This window comes from Gobius niger, assembly GCF_951799975.1.
Source record: "Gobius niger genome assembly, chromosome: 7".
Lineage (NCBI taxonomy): Eukaryota > Metazoa > Chordata > Actinopteri > Gobiiformes > Gobiidae > Gobius > Gobius niger.
The window spans coordinates 11914454-11928159 of NC_136858.1; the positions used below are offsets into that span (position 1 = coordinate 11914454).

At 41.8% G+C, this 13706-nt stretch overlaps 1 protein-coding gene across 1 annotated transcript; it reads left to right on the forward strand.

Annotated features, from left to right (window-relative positions):
• Nucleotides 1-1926: 1926 nt before the first annotated feature.
• Nucleotides 1927-13246, forward strand: eif4e1c (eukaryotic translation initiation factor 4E family member 1c). Its single transcript, XM_079560374.1, has 7 exons — nt 1927-1987; nt 3589-3677; nt 8327-8422; nt 10581-10644; nt 10885-10998; nt 11084-11223; nt 13016-13246. The coding sequence occupies exons 1-7, from the start codon at nt 1970-1972 to the stop codon at nt 13128-13130; spliced, it is 636 nt and encodes a 211-aa protein (XP_079416500.1). The 5' UTR covers nt 1927-1969; the 3' UTR covers nt 13131-13246.
• The last annotated feature ends 460 nt before the right edge of the window (nt 13247-13706 follow it).

Genomic DNA, 13706 nt, shown 5'->3' on the forward strand with positions numbered 1-13706 from the left:
TGGTGTTTAGACAATGGATGATCTTGCTTATTTTAATTACTGTATGTCGCTTTAATATATCCTGTTTAGATATGAGAGATTAATTTTAGCATTCCTTTTACGGATCGCTGTTCTCTTTTGGGATTGTACAAAAATAAAATCGTATTTATATTTTGGACCTGAACATGTCTACTGTTTTAAATGTGTTGTTAATATTTATTTACAAAACAATACTGGTTTTCTTCTTCTTCTAAAAAAAAAACTCAGCATGATTATGACTCATGGCACAGTTGTGACTTTTTCTCAGAATTTACGTGTAACTCGCTGAGTTGATGTGCTAATGGTCAGAATCACCTGGCTGGAGGATAAAGGGGTGTCTCGCGGTAACACGGTAACAAATGCGGCTCAGGGGCCAAATGCGGTCTTGTGTTGGCCCTGGAGCTCCTTGCACACATCGCCAGTGATGGCACTATTTACTGCAAGTTCCAATTATTTTACACTATTATTGCTGTAATAACTAACACTTAACTGTGAGACAAAGCTGACATTAAGATGCCAAGCCTAAGTAAAGCAGTGGTTGCTTGATTAAAGCCTCTGCTAAATGAATGTTTCACCATACTGACCGCTGTCTGCGGCCCTTCATGCTGTATACACTTCAACAATGCAGCTCAGCTGGGAAAGCTTTAGGCACCCATAAGGTGACATCAGGACCGTCCCATGTTTTTATGGCTATTCATGATTCGTACTTCATTCACAGCCTTAGCCTCATGTTTTGGCACCAGATTCTATGGTTTGCCAGTGCCTGCTCCTAAAGTCACTACGCCATTGATTAAAAACCTCTTAAAGGAACAGGCCACCGTTTTTACATACTGAGATGTGCTCTTACCTGAGCTTAGACAAGTTGATACGAAACTGTCTGGTCATTGTGCGTGCCCTCAGTCACGCAAAACAACCAAAGATGTTGTTAGCGTTTGGCCTCTCCCAATGTATTCCTAAATAAGGGTGAAGTTGGAAGCTACCACGCTCTTCCATGGGCACACACAATGACCAGACAGGTACATATCAACTCGTCTAAGCTCAGGTAAGAACATATCACAGTATGGGAGAACTGTGTGCCCTCAGTCACGCAAAAAGACCAAAGATGTTGTTAGCATTTGGCCTCTCCCAGTATATTCCTATAGCTCCAAACGGGGTGAAGTTAGTAGCGACCAAGTGCATTTTTACCAGTTCGGCCGACTTGACCAAATCTAAAAGTTTCTCGACTGGAGAGGTATAGGCTAGTTAAATGCGATGTCCTTTGAAAGCTAAGACCAACAAAACTGATCGAAATCGACTTTTTTTCTTGCTCTGTTGCTCTGTTGCTCTGTTGCCATGTTGCCGTCACTTAAAAAAAAAAAAAAACATTTAAAACATTATCACTTTTTGTTGCTCTTTTGTGGCCTTTTTGTCATTTTTTTGTCTTTCTTGTGGCTTTTTTGTCACTTTTTTGTGGCTCTTCGGTCACTTTTTTTGGTTGCTCTTTTGTAGCTGTTTTGACTCTTTGTTCACTTTTAGCGGCTCTTTTTCCACTCTTTTTTTTGCTCTTTGTAGCTCCCTTTGCTATTTTGATGCTTTTTTTCCAAGAAACTTTTAGATTTGGGTAAAGCCAAACTGGAGAAATGTGCTTGGTTCAGGTGGGGGTTAACGGGTTGAACCACTGTCAGAACAATGTGGTCGACTGCTTCAGGAAGGGCATCCAGTGTAGTAAATGAATCATACAACCAATTCAATTCAACAACAAAAATCAGGATGATAAAAAGTGAAATGTATTTTTTTATTATTAAAATTAAAATTGTTCTGTCTATACTCTCCAATAATTATAACGATAAATAAAACATGAGACAAATAAATCTCATCGAAATCTGTGTGCTGCCTCGGCTTCCGTAGGAGACCGAGCGTGCGCAGAGTGACGCAGAGGCGCTGATCGGGCAGAACATTTCTACTGTTCAAGATGGCAACGTCGGAGCCGGTAAGACCCGCGGGAGAGGGATGAAATTCAGCGCATAGGGAGCACATCTCGCACGCACGCATCACCGCTCTCTTAGGAAACATTGTAATCGTTGATAACCGGCCGTCACGGCGGCAGATTTCCGTAACAAACGCCATGTTTCGTGTCGCAGCTGTGGCATCGGCGTGGATCGGAGTTAGCGCTAGCTCGGAGCAGCAATGTGATGATGAGGCTGACTTTGTGGAGCAGGGAGCGGCGTTCATTCAAACTCCACTCGGGGCTGTGCTCGTATCACGCCTGACCATCATCACCAACACTTGTTTTAGCCTAAAATGTAGCACGTTTGTCAATAATGAATCAGCCAAAAGACGACGTGATCGGTCTTTATAACCGATTTGGACACGTGTGTTGTATCGCGTTGGTCGCTAGCTTAGCCCCATCTGCTAAAACTACGGCTAATGAATGATAAACTTCATGGAAAATGTAGATTACGTTTACACCAACAACAAAGCCGCGCACTGTGTTGTTGTTTAATCTGTGTCTTCGCGTGTGTTTATAGTTTAGATCTGGCTCCTGAAGGCAAAACACTGAATGAATGAATGTCGTGTGCTATAATAGTGTGGCTGTAGTCTCTCTAACGTATATTGCGTAATGCTGCTGGTCTTTATGTACCCATTTGATTTTAATAGCCTGTACAAATACTTTAAACGTGGCATTAAAAGTATAATCATATTATAGGACGCGACACCAAAGCAGATCGTAGTATACTACTTCAGTTGGTGCGTATATGGGTAATGGCACACTGACTGAAACCTTATCACTTCCACCTCAGTGTTGGCACTGTACTTCATTCATTTACAGTACAAGCCAATCCCGATCACAACTACTTTATGACATTGTGACCCAGGATAACTGATAACATCCGCTCTTTCAGCAATGTTATCTATTTAATAATACAACAGTGCATTTATGAGTCCCCTGTGTTATCTGTATTTTACTGCTATATTAATTTGTGAGCTCTTAACCACATTCCTCATGCTTATTTGAGTAATCCTCTATATTCACCACACTTTAATCGCAAAATATCAATCAGCAAAATTCAACTACGATCACATCCTTCATACTGGTGCTGCTGTATCAATCACCCATCACCAATCATAGGTGTCCAAAAGGTGACCACCACCAGCAGCAGCAGCCACTTATCGCGTGCATGAAAAGGACAGAGTATTAAATGTTCACATTTACACAATTTTTGTTGAAACATAGTTAACACCTTTATGTTTAAGATTTTGCTAAAGATTGTACCCAGCTTTCTTTAGTTGCCTGGCTTTGCCCATCCTTTCAGATTACTTTAGTGCTTAAATTGCCACTAAACATAATTAAGATTCCGGCTTTTTATTCTTAGGATTCATACTGGTTCATTTACCCGTGTGAAATAATAATAACTCCCATGCTAAGGTGTAGAAGTAGGTGAGCACAAATAAGGCCTAAAAGAGAGGGCCTATAAGGTGGTAGTAGGATTGTGGATGTGGATGTGTATTGCAGAGTCATGCAAACTGCCCTGGCTCGTTTGTTGTGAAAGCCGGCTGTAAAACGTGTTACTTTTGTGTGTGTTTCCACAGAAAGCAGCTGATACTGAAACAACTGAACAAACTGAAAGCCCAGTCGTTGCGAACCCCGAGCCGGATATCAAGCACCCTTTGCAAAACAGGTGAGGATGAAGTTTGCTGAGGAGTTGGATACAAAGTGTGGATTACTAAGTGCTTTAAATACAGTGAGGTGTACTGGGTTTGGTGGGGGAGGTGTGTGGTCAGAAATCAGGCTGACGGGATCATGAGTATGTCACATTGTTGTTCATTGTCCTGTGGGTTTGAGGCAGGTCAGCATTAGGCCTCTGCTTTGACCCCTGACATAATAATATGGCTGTTTCAACTTAAAAATGTAGGTAATTTTTTATCAAAATGCCAGTCAGTTGCATCAAAGTTAGTATTTTTTGTTTAATGAGAGGCAAGGTGGGAAATGTCCATCTGTCGACAGTGAAGCAGGCAGGAGAATTGTCCCCGTCTCCAGGATGTTCCCTTAGAGACAAGTCCTTCACCAAATTTCCTTCTTTACGCGTTGCCATGAATGCAGTCGTATTATGTGTATGTGCTGCTTCACAAATCTACTCATATACTCATATTTCATGTGGGGTACCTCAGGGTTCAATACTCGGTCCAGTTGTTTTTGCTTTACTTAAATTACTTATGTGAACTATCAAAGAAAACAAAAATGGTAATATTTGCAGATGATACTGCCCTGCTGTTTTCAGGAAAGAATCTACAGCAGCTAATGGTTGACGTGAACATATAACTTCATAGGTTTAAACAGTGGTTTTACATAGATAGATAATCACTCAAACAAAGAAAGCTCGGCTTATGGTGTTTGTAAATAAGAAAATCGATGTGCACATACAAATTACCATTAATAATGAAGTGACCGAACAAGCCGATTAATAGTTTTTTGGGAGTAGTCCTGGATCAAAAACTCAGTTGGAGATCCCACCTAACTAATATAAAAATAAGATTATTAGTAGTGTATAAGATAAGATAAGATAAGATAAGATAAACCTTTATTCATCTCACAAAGGAGAAATTCACTTGTTACAGTCGGCGTTACTTCACAGTCTTATTGTACAGTCTGACAGCAGTGGGGATGAAGGCTTTGCGGTAGCGCTCCGTCCTGCACTGAGGGTGTCTCAGTCTGCCACTGAGAGAGCTGCACAGCTCTTCTACAGTCCCGTGCAGTGGGTGGGAGGTGTTGTCCATGATGGAGGTGAGCTTGGCTAACACCCTCCTGTCCCTCACCTCCTCCACAGAGTCCAGGGGGCAGCCCAGGACGGAGCTGGCCCTCCTGACCAGCTTGTTCAGTCTGTTCTTGTCCCGCTCTGTGCTGCCCGGGGCCCAGCACATTGCAGCGTAGTGGAGAGCAGAGGCCACCACAGAGTCATAAAAAGTCCTGAGCAGAGGCCTGCTCACTCCGAACGACCTCAGTCTCCTCAGAAGGTGGAGGCGACTTTGGCCCTTCTTGTACAGGGCGTTGGTGTTGTGGGACCAGTCCAGTTTATTGTTGAGGTGAACACCCAGGTACTTGAAACTGTCCACCTCCTCAATGTCCTCCCCCTGGATGTTCAGCGGTGTGTGCGGTAGTGGCTTCCTCGTGAAGTCCATCACCATCTCCTTCGTCTTACTGATGTTCAAGCACAGGTGGTTGCGCTCACACCAGTCCACAAAGTCTAGGATGACTGACCGGTACTCCAGGTCGTTCCCCTTAGACACACAGCCCACGATGGCGGAGTCGTCGGAGAACTTCTGGAGATGACAACTGTCCGTGTTGTATGTGAAGTCCGATGTATAGATGGTGAAGGTATATAGGGTATATAGTATTTGTATATACTATATACCCTATATACTCTTTATTGTACTCTTGTATTGCCTCATAAGTTATGGTATTGAAGTCTGGGGAAATACTTTTAAAAAAAAACATATAAATACTCTTACTGTACTCGAGAATCACACAAACCCTCTTTTTCTAAAGTCGCGTGCATTAAAAGTAGAGGATTTGATCAAATTCAAAACTCCTGATAATGTTTAAAGTCAAACATAATCCGCTTCCTTCAAATATTCAGAAGATGTTCAGCATCAGAGATGAAAGATGTAATCTTTGAGGAAAAATGAACTTTGAAGAAAAAAAAAACGGTCCGCACATCTGTTCCTAACTCGGAAGAGGGTAAATCTTCAGAATGACCAAGATGAGGAACTTAAGGTTCGCACCTCATATGAGCAATTCAAACATAACTGTAAAAAAGCAATACTTGAGCAAAATACTACTGTCAAACCATGACCTAAAATGTTCTGCGTCTGCATCTTAATAATGTGATCGTATTTAGGTGGACTTTATTGTCGTCATGATCTGCGAATGAATTGTATCAATGAAATGAATGTCAGCAGCTATGTTTTGACAATGTATGAGGGGGTTGGCATAAGTTTTCTTCCGCCTACTCCCTTTGAGAATATTGTTGTTACAAATATAACGACTCTATCTGTGACCTTGAAGCCCAAACAAACTAAACTAATTTCTGACTTTAGGGTTCTCTTAAAACCCCATCCGTGTTCGTGTGCGCTCTGTCACACCAGAGTTTTGGAAAAGAGAGACAAACATCTTCATTGATAAAACAGAAGAAAATGCCTGGTTTAAATAACTACTTGAAAACCTGTAGGAGCTGTTTACGCTGTTGCGAACAGCAGTATGTTGGTATGGGACGCACATATCTTTTGCAATACAACACACAACATGTCTCAGCCGCTCATGTCGACTGCACAGAACAAGGACTGACGGAGGCCGGTCATGTGACAGCGCCTGTCCTAACACCGATTGGCTGACCCACGATGGCAAAATGTCGTCTTTTCAAGCGTCTCACATTTATATTTAGTCAAACAACAGTCTTGCCTCAAAAAGCCACAACATCCAAAGGTAGTTGAAACATGGCTAAACCGTCTTCCTCTGTCCAAGTATGTAGAAGTATGGTTTGGGCATCAAGGCTTGCATTGCAGTTTTTGTTCAGAAGCAGATCGGGAAAGGACTGGACCGCTGCGTTTTCTCAGACTATAAACAGCCTCCTAAAATCTAGCTGTTGTGGACAAATCCAGCTGTAGATCCATTATTGTTAATCGCTCACTACACACGAGTCAGGACTGCCTTTCATTATGCCAAACTATTTACAAATCCGTCCCTCGTGCTGTTGGCCACAGTTCAAATGATCGTATTTCTCAATAATCATGTGCTAATGTTGTGATGACAGGCACATGCGGCGGTAATAAATGGAACAATTGGTTTAGCCTGGTTCACAAAGGGATGCAGTGTGTGGCCTTTGAAACATCTGTAGTTTTATTCAAGGACGCATATCATATAAAGGGTTTTGTGGGTTGGTGTTGAATAAAGAGAATGCAGGAAAGTTAATGCGTTTCAAAAGTTGCCTGTTTAAAATCTCAAATGTCACGAAGTGCATGTCGTAATACAAGAGTGTCGTCATGTTTGAGTCAGAAACCCACTAGCTAAGCTTAAAATAACTGGGGGTTAAAATACACTAAACCTCAAATGAATAGCAAAGCCAAATTTAAAGTGGATTCTCACATCCATGTATTGAGGATGCCACATTTAGAAAGTTAAAGGTGCACTATACAACTTTTTAGGCAGAAAAAAAGTGTGTTTCATCTCTAGTGACACAGTGGCTGTATGAGTGGTCAGCAATGACGCCTTTACTTTCCATCACAGCGGTCTCTACAATGCACCGGGATCAATTGTTTTGTAGGTTTTCAGGTGAGAGGCTCCGTCAACAGTGTAAACCTTCCAAACAGTTGATCCTGGTGCGTTGTAGAGAGCACTGTCACAGAAAGCAAAGGCATCATGCTGACCTGTCATACAGCCGCTGTGTCACTACAAGGTGAAATACGCACAAATATCAACTTTTTTTTTCCACATAAAAAGTTGCATAATGCGGCTTTAATTTAACAACTAGACGGTTGATGATATTTTCAGGCTTGTGTGAATTTTCGCGAGCGCGTCCTGCCTTTAATGTCAAACGAGGCCGGCCTGACCCAGTGCCCTGTGTGTTTACGGCTCTGATACTACACCAGCCGCTCAGCGTGGCCTTACGTAACGCCAGTTAGTTGGCGACAGGCCGCGGGTGCACAGGGTTCAGCCGGTGTCCTCCGCTTGCCCCCGGGACGCCCCACCCTTCCTCCCCTCCCTCCCTCCCACAGATAAAAGACAGCAGCGTCGTAAACAAAAGCATTTTGTTTGTGTCTTCCTGTTGCTCTCATTCATATGGAACTGCAGTGGAGTTTTTTATTATAGTTAAAGGTGTGTTTTACGTTGGTGAAATGTGAAAAATATGTTACTTTTTTGATAAAGTACCTGAACGTTTTCCTAATATTTGTATTTGTATCTAGTTCAACAAAACCTCCTTAAGTCTGTGACAATGAAAAATTGACATTCACAATACAAAAGTTAATGCTACTTACAGGCAGAACAACATTTATTTTGAATATTTGAATGGATTTCACAAATGATATGCTGTTTTACACTCAAAAATATACTAAAAACTATAGCATTTTTCTTTTTTAAGTCATCTGGGGACCCCCACCCAAGGCCTGGCGACCCCCAGTTTGGGAACCTCTGGCCTAGTCGTTGTTTCTAGACTTGGAGGCTGTGGCGTCTGGAAAAGTTTCAGTTTGGCCTGAATCTTTTCTTTTCGCGTAGATCTTTAGTGTTTTCTTACTCTGGGTTAAAATGTGTTTTTGTTTCGTTGTCTTCCTCCAGGTGGGCCTTGTGGTATTTCAAAAATGACAAGAGCAAAAGTTGGACAGAAAACCTGCGTCTGATTTCAAAGTTCGACACAGTGGAAGATTTTTGGGCGTAAGTAAAAGCTGCTAAACCATCAATGTCTTAATGTGTAAAAGAAATACAGTTTGTTACAGAAATACAGTAAAGCTGAAATCCGAGTAGCAGGCTGGCTCATTTATACAGATTTAGTCACTTTATCATTGTTTATTCTAAAACTGCTCTCACTTCCATTGTTTTGTGGGTATCAGTTATGCCCATGTAAACAAAGACTAGTTTTCGTCATGTTGACCTGACCTGGACAGGGCTACAAATTAACTCTTTTTCTTGGTAGTGCTTGTCAAAAAAAAACAGGGAGGCTACTAATAAACACCATAAACATCGTGTTATGCAGTGCAGCCCGCCATCTCTGCCTCGGGTGACCAGTCCTATGGCACTGAACAGTTGGAAACTTTAGACCAAAAGTGAGGTCACATACGAAACCCACAGAAAAAAGGCTTTTAAAAAAAAAAAAATGTTACATTACATTATTGAAATGTACAAAACATCAGTATTGTTGCATTTTAGAAGCAGAAAACGTCATTTAGTCACATGGTGCACCTATGAATTCGGTGGCGAGTCACGGGTCTCCATGGTAACGCTGAGAGGAGGGGGCTGACTCTCTCCTTTTTCCTCACATGCTTTGTGAAGGACACAAACAAACAGAGCGATAGATACGTGATACCCGTCTCTTCCCTGTTTTTCAGTTCGCTCACTCAGAGTGTGAGTGGAAAATGTCCAAAAAAAACGTTCCAAAGTCCGCTTCATTCTCCGCGCCTCTAGTTAATTCAGCGTTCGTAAAAAAGGACGACGCAAGATTATTTAAGGTAGCACGAGAAGGCTTTCTTTTAAGGTGGACCAGAGCATGTGCATTCTGCACTGCAACGAGGAAGAAAACATGCAGCCAATTGTATTTATATATTTTTAGATCGCTTAAAGGGACTATAGGGAGTTTAAAAATGTTAAAATGATGTATTTTCCTCCCGCTACATGTTCCAGCCATGTCCTAATGTGTAGAATGAGCTCAGACCTGTTCACCACAACTGCCTCTAAAATCCTGCACGGTCACTCAAAAACGTGTCACTTTGGCCCGAATTGCCGTCATGCACGAGCTTAATATAGAAGGTGCAGTTACACATATGGCCTGAGGTGGCAGTAGTGAGTATAAAATGGCGAACTTGCATCCAGCCCCTTTAAGCATGAATTTTTAATTTGGAGCCCCGTCTGGGAAGTGGCACTGCATCATTAGCTGGGCGGCCACTCGTCTGGCCTTTGTAGACTAATGTAAGAGCGGAGCAAAGCGAAGGCAGCTGTTTCAGCAGGTTAATAGTTAGAAACAGAAGTTCCAGCACTGAGCGGGAGTTTCCCTGCAGCTCTCATCTCTGCCCATGGATATAACTGAAAATATTTTATCTGCACTCTTGCCTTTTACTGTAATTGATCAATTTTACTTGTTTTCTTGTATTTATGCAACTGTGAAGCACTTTGAATTGCCTTGTGTATGAATTGTGCTCTACAAATAAACTTGCCTTGCCTCTGTCCTAGAGTTTACAGCGGTCACTGTGTCTGGCACAGACCTGATAAACTGCCTCTGCAGTAGGGCTGCAACTAACGATTATTTTGTAATCGATTAATCTATCGATTATTTTTACAATTAATCGAGTAATCGCTTGGCTGTGAATGGTGTAGGAAAATTGTATTTTTTCCAAAAAAATTCTCACATATAGCTTAAGTGGCGCTGCTTGAAGATGTGTTGATGGAGTAAACTAAAGAGACATGTTTGTTGGAGGCTCTATTCATGAAATTTACACAGACCCTAACTATATAAACAAAGTAGGTTTTCATCAAAAATACTAAATTATTATGTCATTTTTGCTTCATTTGAGTCTGTGTGAACCAGAAAACGATTAATCGATTACTAAAATAGTTGTCAACTATTTAAATAATCGATTAGTCGTTGATTAATCGATTAGTCGTTTCAGCCCTACTCTGCAGAAATGCAAGGAGCTGTTAGACACATGCGTCCATCCTTCATCCACACACATAAGGGCTCCATGTTAGATAGGGACTCCAAAAGTGGAACTTTGTTTTTTTATTAAAATCAGCTGACTCAAAATGGCGTCTGTTCCGGATAAACCTTGAGGTCGGCTCACACTTCCTCACTGACGTTGACCACATGTGTTTGTGTTTACAGGTTATACAACCACATACAGCAGCCTAGCAAACTCGGATTCGGCTGCGATTATTGTTTATTTAAGGTAAGCAAACGTAACTCAACTAAAACTGTACAAGAACATACTCTCTATCAAGAAACCTTTAACCTGCATAGTTTTCAACTTAAATGTATTGAAATGGGCTGAAACATCTCGAATGTACAATAAAAAAGTCAACACATTAAATTTGTGTTGAATTAGTCAGTATCAAATGTACAATATATTTTGGATCATTATAGCGGGAACTGTAGTGTAAAATGTTTTTCTGTGTTGTACTGGTGTCAGGACGGGATCAAACCCATGTGGGAGGACGACCGGAACAAGCTGGGCGGCCGGTGGCTCATGACCCTCAACAAGCAACAGAGACACAACGACCTGGACCGCTTCTGGATGGAGACGGTGAGGCTCGCGATACTGAATGTGAACTACTAATGTGAACATACATCGTCCTGGTCCCTGAAGTCGCTGTCCTCTTTTCCCGCAGCTCTTGTGTTTAGTGGGCGAGTCGTTCGACGAGGCGAGCGAGGACGTGTGCGGAGCCGTCGTCAACGTCAGACCTAAAGGAGACAAAATCGCCATCTGGACGAGCAACTGCCAAAACAGAGACTCCATCATGACGATAGGGTGAGTAACTCGGTCCTATGGAACATCAATGAGCTGCGTTTGCGTGATGACGTAATGTGCAAAAGAGCCCTTGGGTTTCAATCACTGGACTTTCTTCTTTTTATCAGAGACAGTTTTTAACCAATATACAAGTCTCATCGACCTATATCCCACTGTATTTTTTTAGCTGCCTTTACGTAGCAAAAATGGCAAAGACTTAAAGGAATAGGCCACCATTTTTACATACTGAGATTTGTTCTTACCTGAGCTTAGACGAGTTCATTTGCACCTGTCTGGTCTTCACGTGTGCCCTTAGTCACAAAAACACAGCACAGACGGCGTTAGCATTTAGCCTCTCCTCCTTTCCTCTATAGCTCCAAACCAGGTGAAGATAGAAGCTACCAAGCTCTTCCACGTTTTCCCTATTTACATATGGTTATGTGAAGTGTTTCACAATAAAGTATAATTACACAAAATTAAACTGTGGATTTTCTAAGCAGATAGAAAAGGGAACTATATTGTAAGGCGTAATAATACCAGGAGTACATCGGCGTCCGCGCAGTAAACTGAAGATATTACTGCGCGGACGCCAAAGTACTCCTGGTATTATTACGAGCTTGGTAGCTTCTATCTTCACCTGGTTTGGAGCTATAGAGGAGAGGAGGAGAGGCTAACGCCGTCTGTGCTGTGTTTACGTGACTGAGGGCTCGCGTGAAGACCAGACAGGTACAAATGAACTCGTCTAAGCTAAGGTAAGAACATATCTCAGTATGTAAAAATGGCGGCCTGTTTAAGGCTCATTCATAGTTCATAAGATGCAAGAACTTTGTTCTTACACCGAGAGCTTCAAGAACAAAATGCAATTTTTGTCTAACACGGAAATGTTATCAGTTAGAAGGCATTTCGAAAGCATTTTAACAATAGATTCAGACGGCATCGCGTCATACAAGGGGGCGTGGCCTCACAGAGGAGGAAGGACGTATGTTTAGGAAAACTCTTTTTAACCATTTTCTGGCAGAATATTAACTTATTGATCACACACAAATCATCAGTAAATCAGGTCCATATGGATGTTTTTTTCACAGCAGATTGTTCAGTAGAAGCAAAAAAAACGGCAGTCATAGGTAGCGTTACTAGGTAGCATGATAGAAAACGGACACTGCTAACATAATGATACTAAGTATTCATGGGCTGTTGAACGACTTTGCTCCTGCTCCTTTGTATAAACCTATATTGATAATTCAGCATTTGTTAAAGTAGTTTTGGAGAAATTATAGAAAGTTTAGATTTTTCTCCTCTTTGTTTCACCCTCAACTGCTTCAAACATGACCATATATGGGCGACTCCAGCGATGCCGTCTGTATCTATAGGAATATTACCTGTGCCACATCTCCATTCATCTCTTAACCCCCGCCTCAACCGAGCACTTTTTCTCCAGTTTGGCTTTACCCAAATCTAAAAGCTTCTTACAGCCTGTAGGCCAGTGCCTCATTTGAAAGCTAAGACCCACAAAACTGATCTAAATTGATCCTTTTCCTTGTGTTGTTGACGCATATTCACTTTTTGTTGCTTTTATATTGCATTTTCACCTTCGTTTTTGTCACTATTTTGACGCTTTTTCTCAAGACGCTTTTATTTGAGCAACACCAAACTGGAGAGAATCTGCTCGGTTAAGGTGGGGGTTAAGGGGTTAAATACTAAAGGCTAAGGGAATGTCGTCATGTCTGAAGATTCTACAACACCATGTACACAGCCCGTTCAGCCACTAGATGGGGACCTTGCACTAAAACTCTGCCTACTCTTGTGTCCACAGGCAGCTGTACAAAGAGCGGCTCAACATCCCCATCAAAGCCCTGATCGGATACCAGTCACACGACGACACGTCCAGCAAAAGCGGCTCAACCACCAAGAACATGTACTCAGTTTAACCATTTCAAACACGTGTAGATCTAAACAATTCCCCCCCCCAGCCCAGCACCACCACATTAACACCTCCATCTTCAGTTGTCGGCTACTGTAGTGTTTCCCTCCTTTTTTTTAAAAACGAGAGTCGAGCGTGTTCACGAGCAGCCGCCCGTGTGTGAAAAAAGAAAGTTACTTGAGAGAAAATGTAAAAAAAGAAAAAAAAAAAGGTAGATTTAAGCGCAGGGGAACACGCCGAGTTTACTTTTAAATCGAAAGAGCGCTGGAAGGCTTTTTTGTTTTTCCGTCACTCCCGTTAAAGTGTTACACAGAAGAAAAGATTACTGCTGCTCATTCTCCGCAGAACGATATTTTAAGGGCAATTTTATCAAATCCGAAGTGTTAGAAATCAAAGCGGGGCTCGTACATGCACCAGCGTTCGAATCTACAGTATCTTAAACACGAAAAAAGCGGTGGTCATGCTCCAAAATGACACAGGTTTTTTTTTTGACTTAAAGGCCACTTGTTGTTTCAGCCAGGCTGGAATCTTTTGTGAAATATTGCTTGTAGTTTCTTTGAACTCTTTTTCTTTCTTCCCATGA